Source organism: Solanum pennellii, chromosome 3 (genome assembly GCF_001406875.1).
Source record: "Solanum pennellii chromosome 3, SPENNV200".
NCBI lineage: Eukaryota > Viridiplantae > Streptophyta > Magnoliopsida > Solanales > Solanaceae > Solanum > Solanum pennellii.
The window spans coordinates 30,835,250-30,855,419 of NC_028639.1; the positions used below are offsets into that span (position 1 = coordinate 30,835,250).

Below are 20,170 nucleotides of genomic sequence, written 5' to 3' on the forward strand. Positions count from 1 at the left end.
GAGGTCCTTTTAATAAGTGAATCTGAAAAGCATTCCCCTGTGAATTGATCTTCTTAAAAGCTTTTCGTTTTCCAACATCACTTTGTCGTTAATAATGAAAATTACTGTCATCTGGATATAAATATTGAATTGTAATATGAGTATTCTGTATTTTGTCGTGTCTTCATTTTGAGATCTCAGCATTGGTATGTCTCCTTTTTTTTCATAATCTCTGCATTCATTTTTTCATTTGTTTATACACCCAAAATTTGGATTGCGGTATTTCATCAGCTTACGTATAATACGATTCTTATTTTAGGGATCGATGTGGTCAGTTTTTCTTGCAAACAAGTTGTATCTTAAGAACCTTGATTTGTTATCAGCTGATAGATTTGTTGCTTGCACTATTATTTATACAGGTACGAGTTGTTTCCCCGGATAAAGATTTTTTCCAGATTCTATCTCCATCATTACGCCTTCTACGAATAGCTCCTCGTGGGTTTGAGTTAGTTCACTTCCCTTCAGCATGTTGATTAATTTGTGCTGGTTTAGACTTGAATCAGCTCATATACTTTGCTTCTTGATGAATATCTTAGCTCGACATCCTTTTCTTTTACCTTTGGGATTGTATAGGATCAAACTGGTGTAGATGCTGTAGTTAATTAAACTGCTGGAGCTATTATGCTAAATTTGGATGAGATGTGTCACGCCATGAACTTTGGGCTGGGTGGACAGACCTGCAATGCCTTCAACTTGCCCGAATGAACTAGCTCTACATAACATAGAACTTGAAACGTACATAAAGTATATGAAATAGATCCATAAGATAAAGTCATTAAAAGAATTCCATTCATAAATACTTGCTTTAAATTCAAAACTTGTCATAAAAATAAAAAAACTGATAAAGTATGTATAACTGAGCACCTAGGCTCGTCTATTTATGAATCCTCCAAGCATAACATGAATAATAACGTTTATCTAGACAAGGCTCTGACATACCCTCAAGCTATCGAAGCTAAATAATAAAGACTACACCCCAATATCAAGTGGGGCTCACTAATAGCTGAATGTGCGGAAACCTAGTGAGTAGCCTTGTTGTCGTGGGTGTTTGAACCTTCATTCTGAAATGCATTGCTCCCAAGAAAATGGGTGTAAGTACATGTGAAATGGTACTCGTATGTAAAGCATATTGAAGAAACGTAAGAATTGCATGAAGGGAAAAAGGACAATCCATAGCATAGTGAAAAAAACGTGACGAGAATCAAGGAATACATACATTAGAATAAAATTAACATTGTCATCATTTACATACAATATCCCTTTTATAGGAGTTTCTTAAATAACCAACATATCCACAATGTGAGCGCATGTAATCTGATCTCTCTCGATCGGCAAAGCCATCCCATTACCAGGTTAGGGTAACGAATTTTAGATATCATAAGTTAGCGTAAAAATCCATATAATACTCATATTGAGGGTAACATAGAGGAAAATTAGCAGTACTACCCTTATCATACATTGGCATATAGTTTCAAGCAGATGTGTATCCAGGATTTCAAGAAGATGGGTGCACAATCACCTTTATTTATTCCTATTCTAACACTCCCCCTCAAGCTGGTGCATACAAATCATATGCACCTAGCTTGTTACAAATGTAATTAATACGAGGACATGTGAGAAACTTGGTGAACATATCTGCAAGCTTATCATTTGACTTCACAAATTTTGTAACAATATCTCCTGAGAGTATCTTTTCTCTGACAAAGTGACAGTCAATCTCAATGTGCTTAGTCCTTTCATGAAACACTGGATTTGATGCGATATGAAGAGCCGCTTGATTATCACACACAAGTTCCATCTGATCAATTTTGCCATATTTTAGTTCTCCCAGTAACTGTTTGAGCCAAACTAACTCACAAGTTGCTGTCGCCATTGCTCGATATTCTGATTCTGCACTAGATCGAGCAACCACATTTTGTTTCTTACTCTTCCACGACACCAAATTACCTCCAACTAAAACACAATATCTGGATGTCGAACGTCTCTCAGAGGGTGATCCTGCCCAATCAGCGTCTGTATATCCAATGATATGCTCATGACCTTGATCCTCAAAGAGTAGTCCTTTGCCGGGGGCTGACTTTATATATCGAAGAATACGAACAACTGCTTCCCAATGACTATCACAAGGGGAAGTCATAAACTGACTTACAACACTCACGGGAAAAGAGATGTCTGGTCTAGTCATTTTGAGATAATTCAACTTTCCAACAAGTCGTCTATACCTTTCAGGATTACTAAGTGGCTCCCCCTGTCCCAGAAGAAGTTTAACATTCGGATCCATCGAGTGTCAATAGGTCTACATCCCATCATTCCTGTCTCCTCAGAATGTCTAAGACATACTTGCGTTGAGAGATAACAATGCCTGATCTAGACTGAGCAACCTCAATACCTAGAAAATACTTCAATCTGCCAAGGTCTTTAGTCTGAAAGTGCTTAAAAAGATGTTGCTTTAAATCGGTGATACCATGTTGATCATTACCGGTGATAACAATATCATCAACATAAACAGCCAAATAGATACATCGACCTAGTGCGGAATGTCGATAAAACACAGAGTGATCAACTCCACTACTAGTCATGCCAAACTCCTGAATTACTGTGCTGAAATTCCCAAACCAAGCTTGAGGAGACTGTTTCAGACCATAGAGTGACCTACGCAATCGACAACAAGGCTACTAGACTCCCCTTGAGCAACAAAACCAGGTGGTTGCTCCATAGACTTCTTCCTCAAGATCACCATGCAGAAAAACATTCTTTATGTCCAACTGATAAAGAGGCCAATGACGAACGGTAGCCATAGATAGAAAAGACAATCAGATACTATTTTAGCCACAGGTGCGAAAGTGTCACTATAATCTAGCCCAAATATCTGAGTATACCCTTTGGCGACAAGGCGAGCCTTAAGTCAATCAATCTGACCATCTGGACCAATTTTGACTGCATAAACCCAACGACAACCAACAGTAGATTTACCTGCTGGAAGGGAGACAAGCTCCCAAGTACTACTCTTATGTAAAGCAGACATCTCATCAACCATAGCCTGCCTCCATCCAGAATGAGAAAGTGCTTCACCTGTAGTCTTAGGAATGGAAATAGAGGACAAAGACGACACAAAGACATAATGGGGTGATGATAGACGATGATAACTTAAGAAGGTATAATGCGGGTTAGTATTTCGAGTAGATCGTATACCTTTTTGAAGTACAAGCGGTGGGCTAGATAGAGGGAAGTCCGCAGTAGGAGCAGGGACTGGCGCATGACATGAATCATCTGGGACTAGGGCTGGACGTGGACGGCGATGATAAGTTAGTAGTGGTGGCACTGCAACTGGAGATGTAGACGTAACTGTAGATCCCTCAAAGGTTGGCACAGGTAAAACTTGAAGTATGGGTAACACCATAGAGACATCAGTATGATCAGAAGATGTATAGTAAGGCTGAGATTGAAAAAAATGTAACATCAGCGGACATAACGTGTCGATGAAGATCATGTGAATAACAACGATACCCTTTTTGAACTCTAGAGTAACCAAGAAAGACACATTTGAGGGCACGAGGAGCTAATTTATTTTTCCCTGGGGCTAAATTATGAACAAAGCATGTGCTCCCAAAGACACGAGGGGGAATAGGATAGAGATGTGACTGAGGAAACACTATGGAATGTGGAACTTGATTTTGAATAGACGAAGAGGGCATTCTGTTAATTAAATAACAAGCTGAAAGGACTGCATCGCCCCAAAAACGAGCGGAACATGGGATTCAATGAGGAGAGTGCGAGCAGTCTCTATGAGATGCCTATTCTTTCTTTCTGCGACACCATTTTGTTGAGGAGTGTATGGACAAGATGTTTGGTGAATGATTCCGTGGTGAGACATAAATTGCTGAAATTGGGATGATAAGTATTCTAAGGCATTATCACTGCGGAAAGTACGAATAGAAATACCAAACTGATTTTGTATTTCAGCAAAGAAACTTTTGAAAATAGAAAATAACTCAGAACGATCTTTCATTAAAAAACCCAAGTACATCTTGAATAATCATCACTGAAACTAACAAAATAACGAAATCCTAAGGTGGAACTGACTCTACTAGGACCCCAAATATCAGAATGAACTAATGAAAAAATAGACTCTGAACGACCCTCAGTACTACGAGAAATCGTAGCACGAGTGTGTTTCCCAAGTTGACACGACTCACAATTTAATGTAGATAAACTAGACAAACTAGGCACCATCCTTTGCAGTTTGGATAGACTCGGATGTCCCAGACGTTTGTGAATTAGATCTGGGGAATCTGTAACGGAGCATGTTGTCAATGAATTTGAAGAGGTAAGATAGTAAAGGCCTTGTGATTCATGTCCTGTTCCAATCATCTGTCCCGTACTGCGGTCCTGTATGAGAAAAAAATCATCGAAAAAAGTTATGCTACAATGTAGGGATTTTGTCAAACCAGTGTTGTGAAAAGCGCAAAAAAGCGCTCTTCAAAGCGAGGCGACACCAGTGCGCTTCTTTCTCCTGAGGCGATGCGATCTGAAAAAGGCGCTCGCTTCAGATTAAGAAGCGAGAAGCGACACTAAGGCAAAAGCGCAATAAAGCGCGCTTTTTATAAAAAAGCGACAATTAGTTTTTTTTTTAGGTTTTTTTTTTAAAAAACTGAAATATACAATATAACTTAATTTTTCTTTCACGACTCTTCTTTCGCTTCTTCTCTCTTCACGACCACGACTGAGACTGTATCTCTATTCATACCTCGACCGGATTGCAGGTAAGTTTTAACCGATGTTTATTAGTTCATCTCTGTGAGTTCCTTTTCTCCTGAAATATATAATCTTCGCCTTTGCTTCATCTCTGTGAGTTTCTTTTCTCTTCACGATGCGACTGCTGTAGTTTTTTTTTCTTCTTCTCTTCTTCTCTTCATCTCTGCTGCGATCTGCTCTGTTTCTGTTCACAATTACTGACTGCCTCCTCTGTTTTTTTCAATTCTTTTGCTTTTTTTTTTCGTTTTTATTTTGTGATCAGTGTGTATGCTAGCAGCTCTTTTTTTTTTTGACACTTCTGATGATGAAGAAGATGATTACCAATTATAACCCTTGGTTATGGCACTTGAATAGTTTGAGGATCTTGTTGAAGAATAGGAGTTTGAGTCTTTGTGATTTAATTATATTTTTGATTTTTTGCTTTATATGTTATGACTTATGAGTATTATTGACTATTTATTTTCTTTTAATCTAAGACTATATTACCTCTATTTAGTTATTTAATATTTTTTTATTTTTATACTAAATGTCGCTTTTTTTAAAAAAAAAAGCGCGCTTCGCTTCACGCTTCTCGCTTCTGTGAAGCAAGCCCTCGTCGCTTTTTTCCGCTTTTCGCCTCCCAAAACACTGTGTCAAACGACTAACAGATGCTAGATTAAAAGGAGAACTAGGAACATAAAGAATAAAGTCTAGGGTGACAGAAGATAGGGGTTTGGCTTTTCCGACCCCTTTTGTTTTTGTCTAGATCCCATTGGCTAAAGTAATAGCTGGACGAGATTGCGAATAAACAATATCGGATAAAAGTGATTTATTACCAGAAATATGATCAAAAGCCCTAGAGTCCACGACCCATGTTCCAACAGTACTAGATTGCGACACAAGCAAAAAAATTACCCGTGACAGACACATCAGGTTGTGCAATCGAAACTACTTGTAGAGACGTTTGTTTATTTGCACGATACTGAAGGAACTCATCATATTCTATCTGAGCAATATGAACATTATTGGATGGTTGATTAGGTTGAGCACCATATGCTACTGGTGGAGATGACTGTTTACTTGCGCGATTTCGAAGGAACTCATTATATTCCTTTAGAACAAGAGGATCATAACTGGGTGGTGGACCATGCAAAATATGACATATGTCACGAGTGTCCAGACTTATGACAATGACTACACTTGGATCGAGGTTTCCTAAAACGTCCTCCCCCTCACCGATTCTCCGTAGACTGATATGTTCGCTTTTCAAAAGGTTTGAGATGCGAGAATAGAGGAGTCAACAGTGGGTGATGAAACGACTTTGTGACTAGGAGTTGCCGCAAGACGAAGGAGGCGAGAGAATAATTCATCGATTGTAGGAACTGTAGGGCTAGCTAAAATCTGATCAGGCACAGAATAATTATCAGGAGGAAGTCCAGCAAGAGTAAGAACTAGAAACAATGTTTGTCTATGTTCTTGTTGTTTTTCCACATCCGTAGTTACTGCATCAACGTGTCGAATTCCTCCATGACTGCCTGTACCTGTCCCAAGTAAGTAGACATATCAGATTCTTGTTTCTTTAAGTTGGTCAATCGAGATATCACATCATAGAATCGAGAGATGTTTTTAGTGTAAAGCACGCGCCTTTTCTCAAACTGTATAACACTATAACACGTTTGGAATGGGCGAAACAAGGGCATCAATTTGGAATCAATCGAATGCCATAGTAGATTACATAATTGAGCATCTACTTTTTTCCAATGTGCTTTGACTTTTGCATCTTCCTCAGTAGTCTTTGCCTTTACATCTACAACATAAGTCTTGTTCGTTAAGTGATCGTGCACACCTTGACCCTTGCACCACAATTCAACTGACGAAGCCCAAGATAAATAGTTTGAACTTCCCAATAGAAGTTCTGAAGTGATTATAGGGCTAGAATTTCCAATCCCTATAGTTTTAGAACCAAAAACATCACATCCAAAAGACATTATGTTAAATTTGTCTCAGAAATAACAAAAAAATCTTGATTATTGAGATCTGATCGTTGGAAAATCCAAATCTCGAAAAAAAATTGCCGGAAACAGCCTGAAAATAGCCGGAACCCTAATTCCGACGATCGAATCTGGTCGGAATCAGAAAAAAAATTACATAGTCAGCCTCGGAATGAAGAGGTGACTTAGATAGAAAAAAAAATTATCGAAAAAACAGGCCGGAAAAAGTCACACGCGCCGGCACGTGGGTCTGACAGTTCGCCGGCGAAAATCCTACCGGCGGCGTGTGACGGCGCGTGTAGCACTGGTTTCCGGTGGGGATGACTGGGCTTTGCTCAACGGGAAATTCCGCAGCTAGTGGTGGTGTCAATTTTATGAAAACAGTGACGGAAAATAATAATTATTCGGATAGCAACTAGGTTACCGAAAAATACTAATTTTTTTTCTCACAATTGCTCTGATACCATGTGAGAAATATTTGAGAAAATATTATTGAATTGCATATCTAAATTATTACATGAAGACCCTATTTATAGACACTACATTGGAAACCTTTGATACAAAATTTAAATAGAGTATGAACAGACAGTTAATTCCATTAGAGAGTATGAACAGACAGTTAATTCCATTAGAGTTGCATTAGTTAAGATAATTCTGTTTCTATTCCTCAGTTATCTTTATATATAGTTTTAGTATTTACACATTCCCCAGAATGCTTGTTATTATTAGGGGGAATTAATTTCCATTATGAGTAAGTTACAGAGATCAGAGTAGTGAGTAGAAGAAGGACATGTGTCCAGGATTGGTCCCCACTGGTCCCCATCTGATTTCTATATATTGTACTGCTTCTCTCTTTCCCAAGTTATGAAAAGAATTGCTTATTTACTTGCTTTTCCTTCTCTTTAGTCATTCTTCTTCTTCTTTTTCTTAACTCCTAAGTAATATTAGTATCAGTGGTATCAGAGCTCTTTTCTGGCTCTGTGGAGAAACTCGATGGTGAATGAGATGAGAGAAGTACTACGTGTACTAGAAAAAATGTCACTTGACATGGCTAATTTTTCCAGCAGACAGGACCAACTGGAAGCTAATCAAGAAATGGCAGCCAGGAATCAAGAGAAAGCCCTGAAAGAGCTTAGTGAAGCTGTACATGGTGGAAGGAGACCGGAAAGAGATAAGAGTGTGATCCAGCTAGAGGAGGAGTTGTACTCACCTTCAGATCTGCCACTACGTTTGGAGAATTCTTCCTCACAATTGGGAAATTCTTCAGCCTCACATCCAGTAAGACAACCTTCACTTTATATTCACCCAAGTCAGCAAATTCAGGTTCCATCCCTGCCAGTATCAACCATACCAACTTCCTCTAGCTTACCCACTCACACATCCTACATTCAGACTACTCAAAACCCCTTAAGCCACCCTTCCCCTTTCCAGACCCAAACTGTTCCCATCCCGTGTTCTCAATTTTCACCCACACCAGCACTCCAATTTCCTAAGCCACATCTTCAAACCCCATTTTCTCATGTACCAAACACCACCACATCATACAACCAAAATCAGTCTTATGCTCCCTACTATGCTCAGAACACTCAAATTCCACAACCAATATACCATCATGCTCCTTTTGTTTGCCATACACATCCCATGACTCAACAATTTCAACCCATGCCTTTTAGCCCTAACCAGAACAATTTTCATTCCAATATTCCCCTGCCTACTTTTACCAAATATACCAAAATAGAGTTCCCAAAGTTTAATGGAGAGGACCTAAGAACTTGGTTGTATAAGGTGGAGCAGTTTTTCTCAATGGAAGAGATACCTATCCATCAAAGAATGAAACTAGTGGCAATTCACTTTGATGGAGATGCATTGCAGTGGCATCAAGGATACATGAGAAATAGAGGTCAGATACCTCCTCCTAGTTGGGAAGAATATGTATATGCTTTGGCAGACAGATTTGGGGCTGAGTACTCAGATCCCATGACTGAGATAATGAATATCAAGCATACTGGTTCAGTTAAAGATTATCAAAAGGCTTTTGATAGTGTCATGACTAGGATAAATCTTTCAGTAGAGCATGCTGTTAGCATTTTCCTAAACAATCTAAAACCTGAACTCAGAGGTGCAGTAAGGATTGGAAACCCAGGATCTTTACCCCAAGCCTATTATCTAGCTAGACTTCACGAGTCTAATTTTGCTGCTCAGAGCAAGGCAATGAAGTGTTCTAACACTGGTCACAATTATTCTAACCTTAGGAGTTCTCCAGGTTATAGTGACAGTACTAGAGCCAAGGGTCAGGGGTCAAGTTTCCAAAATTCCAATGTTGCTAAGTTTGACACTAACAGAAGGAGAAGGTTGACCCCTGCTGAAATGGATGAAAAGAGATCCAAGGGGCTGTGTTTTTTCTGTGATGAAAAATACAGTTTGGGCCACAAATGTAAAGCCAAGAGGCAATTGTATTCCCTGGAGCTAGAATCAGATGATTCAGCAGAGTTGACACAAGAGGAGGAAGGAGTAGATGAGGCAAAATTATTCTTAGACGAAGAAGAGGTCATGGAGAATTGTGAAATATCTCTCCAAGCTTTGAATGGGACTAGAGGGTACAAAACCTTGAGGATCCAGGGGTATACTGAGAAGAAGCCTATCATTGTCCTCATTGATTGTGGTTCCACCCACAATTTCATCAATGAGAAGGCTGCTAGGAGAATAGGTTGTCAGTTTCATGACATTAACCCACAGGATGTCTCTGTAGCAGATGGGAGGGTAATTCAATCTGTAAAGGGAAACAAAAAGTTCAAATGGATTATGCAGGGCACCATGTTTCAAGATGACTTCCTAGTATTGCCAATAGGAAGTTGTGATGTTGTGTTGGGTATCCAATGGCTGTGCAAACTTGGAGACATAAAAATGAACTTTGGAAAGCTTCTAATGAAGTTTGAGTACCATGGTAAGCCCATAACCTTGCAGGGTGCTCATCCAACATTTAAAACTGTGGATGCTAAGGCATTCAATAACATCACTGTGGACACTGCACAAATCTTTATGATCAAGGTGTGTATGGCTGGGATGCCAAAAGAAGAAGGTTTACAAGATAGAGAGGAGAAGCCCAAGGAGGTTCAAGCACTACTGGAGGAATACAAGAAACTATTCAAGGAGCCAAGTGAATTGCCTCCTTCAAGAGGGGTCTTTGATCACCACATTCCTCTTAGGACAGGCAATCAACCTGTGAATTCCAGACCATACAGATACTCACCAATTCAGAAAGATGTGATTGAAACTATGGTCCAAGAGATGCTGGATCAAGGTATTATTCAATATAGCTCTAGTTCTTATGCCTCACCTGTGGTGTTAGTGAGTAAGAAAGATGGTTCTTGGAGACTTTGTGTAGATTATAGAGCTCTAAATAAGGTCACTATCAAAGATAAATTTCCAATACCCATCATTGAAGAACTGTTGGAGGAATTGGGGGGGTCCCAAGTATACACTAAAATTGATTTAAGGGCAGGATATCATCAAATTAGGATGGCTCCTACCGATGTGCATAAAACTGCCTTTAAAACACATACAGGACATTATGAATATTTGGTCATGCCATTCGGATTGACCAATGCACCCTCAAGTTTCCAGGGTCTCATGAATCATATTTTTCAAAAACACTTGAGGAAGTTCATCCTTGTGTTTTTTGATGATATACTGGTGTTTAGTAGGAATTTGGAGGAGCATGTAGACCATTTGAGAACCACCTTTGAATTATTAGTCCAACACCAACTTTTTGCCAAGGAAAGCAAGTGTGTCTTTGCAGCTAAAAAGGTGGAATACTTAGGTCATTATATTTCTGCTGATGGAGTGGCTACAGATCCTAAGAAGGTGGAAGCTGTCCAATCTTGGCCTGAACCTACTAACCTCAAGCAATTGAGAGGTTTCCTTGGGTTAGCTGGTTACTATAGGAGGTTTATAAAAGGTTATGGAGTTATTAGCAAGCCTCTCACAGACTTGTTGAAAAAGGATAACTTTAGATGGTCCAGCAAAGCTACAGATGCTTTTGAGAGTCTCAAGAGGGTGTTGACAACAGCTCCAACTCTGTTGTTGCCTGATTTTTCTATCTCATTTGTGGTGGAGACTGATGCTTGTAGTGTAGGCATTGGAGCAGTCTTAACGCAGAAGGGACAACCTATTGCTTATTTGAGCAAAGGATTATCCCCTAGGCATCAAACCCTCTCAGTGTATGACAAGGAGCTATTGGCTTTAGTTTTGGCTGTGAACAAGTGGAGTCAGTATCTAATTTGCAGGCCCTTTACAGTGAAGACTGATCAAAAAGCTTTGAAGTTTTTGTTGGAACAAAAGTTGCACACAGGGTCACAACTCAAATGGATAACTAAGTTAATGCAATATGATTTCATCATTGAATATAAGAAGGGAAAAGAGAACAAGGTGGCAGATGCACTATCAAGATTGCCTATAGCTGAGTTGGCTGCACTTACCTTATCAACAATCAAGACGGATTTATTGGAGTTGATCATGAAGAGTTGGGAGTTAGATGCTGAATTGACTAAGAGGATTCAAGAGTTGAAGGGCAAACACTTTGAAATACAAGGCTTCTCTTTTGTCCATAACCAATTAAGGAAGAATGGGAAATTGGTGGTGGGGCCTGATGAGAAACTGAGACAGGACATTATTCAAATTTGGCATGATTCAACAGTGGGAGGGCATTCTGGAATTGAACCTACTTACAGGAGAATAGCTGCATTGTTTTACTGGAAGGGCATGAGGGAAGATATCCAAAGGCACATTAAAACCTGTGATGTTTGTAAAAGGCACAAGTATGATACACTTCCCTATCCGGGGTTGATACAACCTCTCAAGATCCCTACAACAGCATGGAGCAGCATTAGCATGGATTTCATTGAAGGTTTGCCTAAGTCAAAAGGAAAAACAGTCATATGGGTAGTTGTGGATAGATTAACTAAGTATGCTCACTTTATTGGCCTATCTCATCCCTATTCTGCGACTGATATTGCCAGGTTGTTTATGGACAATGTGTACAAGTTACATGGCATTCCTGAAGACATAGTGAGTGATAGGGATCCTATCTTCACAAGTAAAATGTGGCAGGAACTATTTTCAATGTTGGGAGTGACATTAAGCACATCTACTGCTTACCACCCTCAAAGTGATGGGCGAACTGAAGTGGTGAACAGGTGTCTTGAGACTTATCTTAGGTGTTTCTGTTCTGACTCACAGGCAGATTGGTTTTCTTATTTGGCAGCTGCTGAATGGTGGCACAATACTACATTTCACTCATCCATTCAAACCACGCCTTATGAAGCCTTATATGGTCAACCTCCCCCACTACACTTGCCCTATGCAGCTGGTGATTCAGGAGTAGAAGCGGTGGATCGAAGCCTAGTAACCAGGGAACTCAAATTTCAGCTGTTACAATATCATTTACACAGGGCTCAACACAGGATGGTGACTCAGGCCAACAAACATAGATCTGATGTGCAGTTCAACGAAGGAGATTGGGTGTACCTTAAAATTCACCTTATAGGCAAGTCACTCTCTCAGGATCTCCTTTCTCTAAGTTATCAGCTAAGTACTATGGCCCCTATCAAATTCTGCAAAAGATAGGAAGGGTAGCTTACAAGCTCTCACTACCTGCTCAATTGAAGTTACATCCTACCTTCCATGTGTCGCAACTCAAGATATGTAACAAGCTACCTGAAAAGATCAATCATCCTCCAGTCATTGACATTGCAAGTCCATACTGCCCACAACCACAAAAGATCCTAGAAAGACGTATGATACAGAAGGGTAATAAGGCTGCTTCACAGGTGCTAATTCAGTGGGATCAACTACCAGTTGAGCAAGCAACCTGGGAAGATTATCATGCTCTCAAAATCAGATTTCCCTTATTCCTTCCTTGAGGTCAAGGAAATTTTCAACAGGGGAGATCTGATACAAAATTTAAATAGAGTATGAACAGACAGTTAATTCCATTAGAGAGTATGAACAGACAGTTAATTCCATTAGAGTTGCATTAGTTAAGATAATTCTGTTTCTATTCCTCAGTTATCTTTATATATAGTTTTAGTATTTACACATTCCCCAGAATGCTTGTTATTATTAGGGGGAATTAATTTCCATTATGAGTAAGTTACAGAGATCAGAGTAGTGAGTAGAAGAAGGACATGTGTCCAGGATTGGTCCCCACTGGTCCCCATCTGATTTCTATATATTGTACTGCTTCTCTCTTTCCCAAGTTATGAAAAGAATTGCTTATTTACTTGCTTTTCCTTCTCTTTAGTCATTCTTCTTCTTCTTTTTCTTAACTCCTAAGTAATATTAGTATCAACCTTTTCCAACTAGAATTTCTATTCTTATTCCTATTTTAATTCTTATTCTAATTAAGAAATACTTATTGCTATTCTAACAGTTATATTAGGAGATTTAAGAACCCAAGTCTGAAGACAAAGAAAGAAAGGGAAAATGTACTCCCTCGCGATTATCGAATTAAAAATTCAAAAGATTTTCCATCACACAATAACAAAGGTACAAAAGAAAACAATATGAAGACGGAAGAATGTTATTGTAAAAGTTACACATGGGAAATCAATCTCTTGACTTTCAGGTTGAAGGTGCACTCTGCAATAGTCGAAAGAGGTCACATGAGCCCGGGTTCACATGCCCTTATTTAAGTATTTAACTCGAAACAATACTATTGTTATACCTAGTCTAAGTAAGGAGCATGGGTTCACATGAACCCACTTCCTCCACGTAAATCCACCCCTGGTTTTGCCGCTTGTCTTAAGAACTCATTCCTTCTCAATTATAATAATCCTCCGAAACTGTTTATGTGATAAAATTTAGCCAAGGGCTCATAATCATAATTATATTCATCGTCATGTGTATCATAACATAAAATCATCAAGTTCATACTTTTTGAAGACAATCATATGATCTTTGTTTTATCATAATCATAGTAAATCAATGACATTCATGGGACATGAATATTGTTAGAATCTAGGGATATCACAAGGAGTTCATGATGTTCATAATGAAATACATGAACTATACAAAATGTTTCAAAATTCAAACCCTAGCTCGTCTCATAGTGGAGAAATTCACGCAAATGAAGAATATGATTTGGGGAAAACATAGCACTTCCGCATGAAGAGAGTTAGCCTTACATACCTTAATCGCTCCAAATTACTCGAAAGAAAATCTGAACTATGACGAAGAATACCAAAAAATCTATGTTTAATCCCTTGAGAGGGGTTTTCTTGAAACCCTTTGATTTGAGAGATGATTCTTGTTAACAATCCATATATTAACAATAGAATAGCTCAGAAACACTTAGAATAGACTTAGCTTGAAGTGGGAGGATAAGGAGAGGAGAGAAATATTGTCCTAGGGTCTAGAGAAACGAAGTAAAATTTCAAAAAAAACCTCACATTGGGTCATAGTTATAAGTTGATGATTGGGCCTGGGTTTCAATGCGTTGCTTTCTCCACTGGTGATGGGTGTTGTGTTGCGTCGTGCATCACATCGAAATGAGCCATGACCTCCATTACATCCAACTTGGACATGATGGGCGATGTGCCGCATGTCCCATCATATTGAATACTTTCCGTAACGAGCTCGGATTGACGAATGGTTTGAAGCATTGAAAACTAGACGCAAGCATGGCATCTATTATAAGTTTATAACCACACATCCTTATCAACGCCTCATAACCCATCCAAATTGAACTTTGACTCTCGAGCGCAACCATATTCTCCGTGTTCAGATCAAATTACTCCTTTCGAATGGGTCAACCGTTTAGTCAGGAAGTACGAAGTGTTACAAGATGCACTTAGAATAGGTGTAGGAGATACAACTTTTGCTGAAGTGATTGAGAGCTAATTTACTGCTATACTCAAAATCAACTGTCTATGTACTTCAGAATTTGTTTATGAACAAGTGTCATTCTGACTCTGATCAGTAAAAGGGGCGACATTCCAGTTATTGGATGGACTAAGGATTTGCAGATGTGATGAATTTGATTCATGTGTATAAAAAAATATATTAATGTGCCCATGTTTTGATGTTTCTTCACACTACAACTACCGAGGGAACCTTTCATGAAGTCAATGTTTTGAAGTTGATAGAATGGATTCTGAATCCCCAGATCTCCTTAAAAAGGGGATCGGGAAATTAATGGAGAAACATATCATATCATGGAAGTACACCATGAATTTTGATGATTGATTGAGATAGGTGAATCCTGGACTAGCTTTCCATATTATAAAGTTGAGGCAGCATTATGTAGAGATAACCACGATGTTTAGTACCATTATATTCAAGCATAAGGTATAGTTAATACCAGATAACCTTTTCCTCCTCTACCATAAGATTTGCTATGATTTCGATGTCGTTTGCTGTTTCATTATGGATAGTTCTGAGTCCCATCTCCTTCACTTAGAAGATACATGGTAATGGGGGTATCACGAAATTGTTTATTTTTCTGTCATCTGACATGTGTCTGAAATATTTACCAAGTCCCTTATTGCTTCTGGCCTTTTGGCAGGATGGTCTCATTTGGAATGGAGGAGTTTGCTGGAAAATATGGAGGACTGAAACCTTCTCAGTTTGTTGATTTGACCTCACTTATGGGTGATAAATCTGATAACATACCAGGTTCATTTGTGCTTCCTTGTATAATCTTTTCATTAGATTGAAAGGTAGTCAGAAGATGCACTATATCTGGAGATGCTGATGCATTGCTATCTTTTATTAAGTTGCCAGTAAAGTCAAGCTCACAGACCACCTAGTATACAAGATAGATAGACATATTAGCACACTATGTAAATCATAGTTTACCATTAGCTTTTCTAATTTTAGCTATCCAATTTTGAACACTATGTAATTAGATCTATTTTCCTGTCTGATTAAATCAGTAAAATAAGTCATTAGGCTCTGCCCATCGAATATTATTTTTTTTTTAAAAAGGTAGATTGCTGGACTTCTCTTTGTTTTCAACTAAACTCACTCAGTCCCTCCAACTTCTGAACAGTATTACCCAGAAGTATTCTGTCAAGTGCTGTCAAGAAAGTATAACATTGCACCAAAAGCCTTTATGACTTGAGCAAAAGAAAAGCATTAGCAAAATATAAGCACCCTTTTAGTCTACCAATAGTTTACACAGGGAAAATTTAATCAGAAAGTGGATTACTTTAGCAGCTATTCATTATGTTTTCCTGTTTCCTCTGTTGCAGTTTATAAGCAGTAAGGACAACTTATCTACTATTTGTGTTTTCCTATTTCATTGTAGCAGTTATTAGCAGTAAGAAGGTTTTTGCTCCACTTTCTCATTTCAGTAGCAGTAGGAAGTTATTTATTAGCTATTAGGTGGGTGGTTAAACCACCAATGTTGTGTTTAGAGTTGTTGTAACTCAATGGAAAGATAAGCAGAAAATATTCCAGTTTTTGAGTACATCAACTCGAGATTGCAGGTTCTCTCTTAATGAACCAGCACCATAAGTCATAGAAAGAAAACATCAGATTTCATCTTACAACGTCCCATAACTAGATCCATAACAGGGGACCGCGACAAAATACTTAGGTCCTTCTTTATTGGAGGTCTGAGTTACTGACTTAAAATCATTGCTGGCCTATTAGCATTCTGAAGGTTAAATTCAATAATGACTGACGCAATGACAAGACACAGAAAAGCTGTGAGCTCTAAAAAATGGAAATGGCTTGAGAAATTTCACCTATGTTACTCGGACTCTCCAAAAATGTCAATGGGTGCATGCCGTACTCTCCAAAAGTAGTGTATTTTTGGAGAACCTGACACGAGTGCGGCATCAAAGTGAAGAGTCCACTTAACTTAGAATTTTACTGGGGAGTTCATGGCACTTCCTTTCACATCGTGAAAGTCCAAATGGAGAGGAGAAAAGGATGGCATATCTGTATCTCATTACTTCAGAATGGTGTTGTACAGATCACTTATAAAAAATGCTGCTGCTAGTTACATGTGTTCTGCCTACAGACAGATTCTGGTATTTTTTCAATATATCAAGTCACAATAGATAAGTCTGTCTCACTGGACTTATAGGAAGTAGTTTATTAGTAGATACAAATCAGATTCAGCTTAATGGTAGTACTCCATTGGAATCTTTCATTTTATAAAACTCAATTTTCAAAAGATCTGGCACTATATTCCTTCTTTTTTTTCATTTCTTTTGCAGGAGTTCACGGGATTGGAGATGTACATGCTATTCAACTTATTGCAAAATTTGGTATGTTAATTGTTGTTAGTAATATACTCTGGGGAACCTTAATTTTGACGGGCTGTTACAAGTTAGAACTGCTTCCCCTGCTTTAGAAGGATAAATCCTTTCCATAATGGCCTCCTTTCCTGCATGTTACTGCTGCACTTATAATTGTTCGCAAATGTAGTAACATGAAAATCCGGAGTATGCCTACCTAATTCTGATTCTCAGTGCCTATAGGTTGCTTGGTTTCTAGACAAATTATTATTGTGTGATCCAACAGACTGGCATGCAAATATTCCCTCTGACTAAAAAATTAATATCTAATTCTCCATTTCTGTTAGCTCTGTTCACTTCCTTTAAAGGGAAAGTTCATATCCATTTTATATAACAAGAAATGTGAGCTACAATTACATTTGTTGCTGCCACTTCTTTCTCTATTCTTTTCTTCAGAAACATGGAAGGTAATACAAGGCCTTTTGCGTTCCTACAATGAGTGGAAGCACAAAAAAGTATTATTAAGATGTGTATCTTCTTTATTCCGCTTAGCCCTATTCATAGTTATATACTACATGATACATAATTATTATTTTTTCATATGGGATGCTATAATATTATCGATTCCCCCCATATGGGATGCTATAATTATCCTTTTCCTTATGGGACACTATATATATATATACTTATATTCTAGCACTTCCCCTCAAGCTGGTAATAATTATACAAAAAAATGTTACCTTCTCAAAAAAAAAATTAACTTACTCGAGGACCAGTGAAAGACTTCGTGAAAGTGAAGATTTCAAGAAGAAAAAACTTCTTTGTCTATTGATGAATGTACTTCCCATGAGAATGGGTACTTATACAAGGAATCCTAAGGCTAAATAAGGGAAGACAATATTACTCAATCAATTACATCTAATTACAATATAAATTTAATCATATATATATTATAATTATCTAGGATATCAATCAATCAACACACCTCCTCAAGTTGAAACAAAGATGTCACACATGCCAACTTGCAAACAAGTGTATGGAAAGTCTGTTTGTTGAGGCCTTTGGTAAACACATTAACTAGTTGCTTTTCTGATGATACATGGAACAAACTCAACAGACTGCTCGTAACTTTCTTTGAAGAAGTATCAATCAATTTCAACGTGTTTTCTTCGGTCATGTTGGACTTGATTATGAGCTTACACTTATTGCAGCCTTGTTGTCACAATACAAGAAAAGTTTTGCTTTTTCAGACAATCTCAATTCCTCTAGTAGCTTTTGTAACCACAAAATTTCCCAAACCACCTAGGCCTTAGCTCTATGTTCTTCCTCCATGCTTGATTACACTTAGCTTCTGGCTTCTCCAAGTCTCCTCATACAAGTGTACAGAAATCATATGTAGATCTTTTGTCATCTAGAGATTATACCCAATCCACATCCGTAAACGCTTCTATTTGAAGGTGACTGTGTCTGAGAAAAGACAGACCTTTCCGTGGAGCACACTTTAGATACTGCAAATGTGAATGACAACTTTGCATATCAGTATCTCGGGGATGATGCATGATGCATGAACTGACTCTCCAAGCTTATTGACTAGACTATGTTTGGTCTAGTGTGAGAGAGATTAATGAGTCTTCCAACCCGCCTTTGATATCTCTCCTTGAAAACTAACTCTCCAATTTTGTTCGTAATTTATGATTGCTTTCAGTGGTGATTTTGCGGGTTTGCAATCCGTCATACCTTTTTCTTTTAAGATGATTCTCAAAGTCACAATGGAAACTATATGATTCGATCCTTGTACTCTGAATCCTCGGCCATTCTCTATGAGACAGAGGGATGATTGGCCTTTTTCCTACAAAGAAAGCGGTTAACTACCTGCAAATTATGACCTGGATACACAACTAGTATAATCCAAAATCACCATTACTCGGACATCTTTCCTCTTGGCAAAAATACGTTATTATCATGTTATAAATGTGGTACCATGGTTCTTACAGTCATCAGAATATTTTTGCAGTGTGTTAAGTATTACAGTATTCTTCATTAAAAATTGAACTGTTTGTTAATAAAAATAAGGCATTCATTTTTCTCCTTGAATGGTATTGGGCTTTTTATCTACTCTTTTGTGTTTTCTTTTCCATCTTCCTTAATTTATTTAGTAGTTTTTGTTTCCTTCAATTCCATCATAATTTAGTTTGCTTTTAACTTGTTTCTATTTTGGTTTTATTTAATAGGTACACTAGAAAATTTGTTAGAATGTGTTGAACAAGTTGAGGAGGAGCGAATTAGGAAGGTAACTCCTGCTAATTTATGATTGTGGTCTATTTAACTTCTCTTGGTAGTGACTTGTTACATGAGATTCACCATTTCCAATTATTCTTTCTTTAATTTTTTCCATTCAAATTGCCTCCTCCAGAGGAAGCCTATGTAAGTTTGTCATCTCAGGGTATCATTTAGACACAGTAGCTGAGCTTAGATTTAATAGTGATCTATAAACAAAGCAATATATCAGTCTTCAATCCACATCTGCTGATCCAGTATTACTGGTCACGTGAACAGGATCCAAATTACGCTGGCTGTGAATTGTTTACACTTTAACTGTTTTGTCCATTTTATTCCTGTTAAATTAGGTCTTAGGCCTAACTCATATTCCAAAAGCTAGCTCAAAGGGAGGAGGATTGCCAATCCTTACAAGGAGTCCACCCATCTCATTAACCACCAATGTGAGATTTTTTGTTTTTAGCACCCCATCTCACGCTTAGTGCTTAGCATCTCGTGCGTGGGAAACTCACATCCCAAAAGCTAGCTCAAAGGGAGGAGGATTGTCAACCTTTATAAGGAGTCCACCCATCTCATTAACCACCAATGTGAGATTTTTTGCTTTTAACACTCCACCTCATGCCTAGTGCTTAACATCTCGTGCGTGGGCAATTTGACCCACCTCATGCCCAGTGCTTAGCATTTGGTGCGCGGGTAGTTTTTGGGCAATTTTTGATTTTTTTTGCGGCCCCAACATCGGGTGAGATGGGCCCTACTATGATACCATGTAAAGATATGGTACCTGGGTCTAACTCAACTCCTAAAGCTAGCTCATGAGGGGAGGTTTGTCCAAGTCCATATAAGGAGACCAAATTTCCATCCTTCTACCAATGTGGGACTTCT

The 20,170-nt window shown here is 38.3% G+C and overlaps 1 protein-coding gene across 4 annotated transcripts in view; it reads left to right on the forward strand.

The window, feature by feature from the left end:
* LOC107014740 (DNA polymerase I) overlaps positions 1-20,170 on the forward strand; it is a 48,725-nt gene that overhangs the window by 22,431 nt on the left and 6,124 nt on the right. For all 4 annotated transcript variants that reach the window (XM_015214793.2, XM_015214791.2, XM_015214792.2 and 1 more), the window contains 4 exons: positions 399-484; positions 15,328-15,437; positions 16,991-17,041; positions 19,243-19,301. In XM_015214793.2, coding sequence (XP_015070279.1) covers positions 399-484; positions 15,328-15,437; positions 16,991-17,041; positions 19,243-19,301 — 306 coding nt within the window. The remainder of the gene's footprint in view (positions 1-398; positions 485-15,327; positions 15,438-16,990; positions 17,042-19,242; positions 19,302-20,170) is intronic.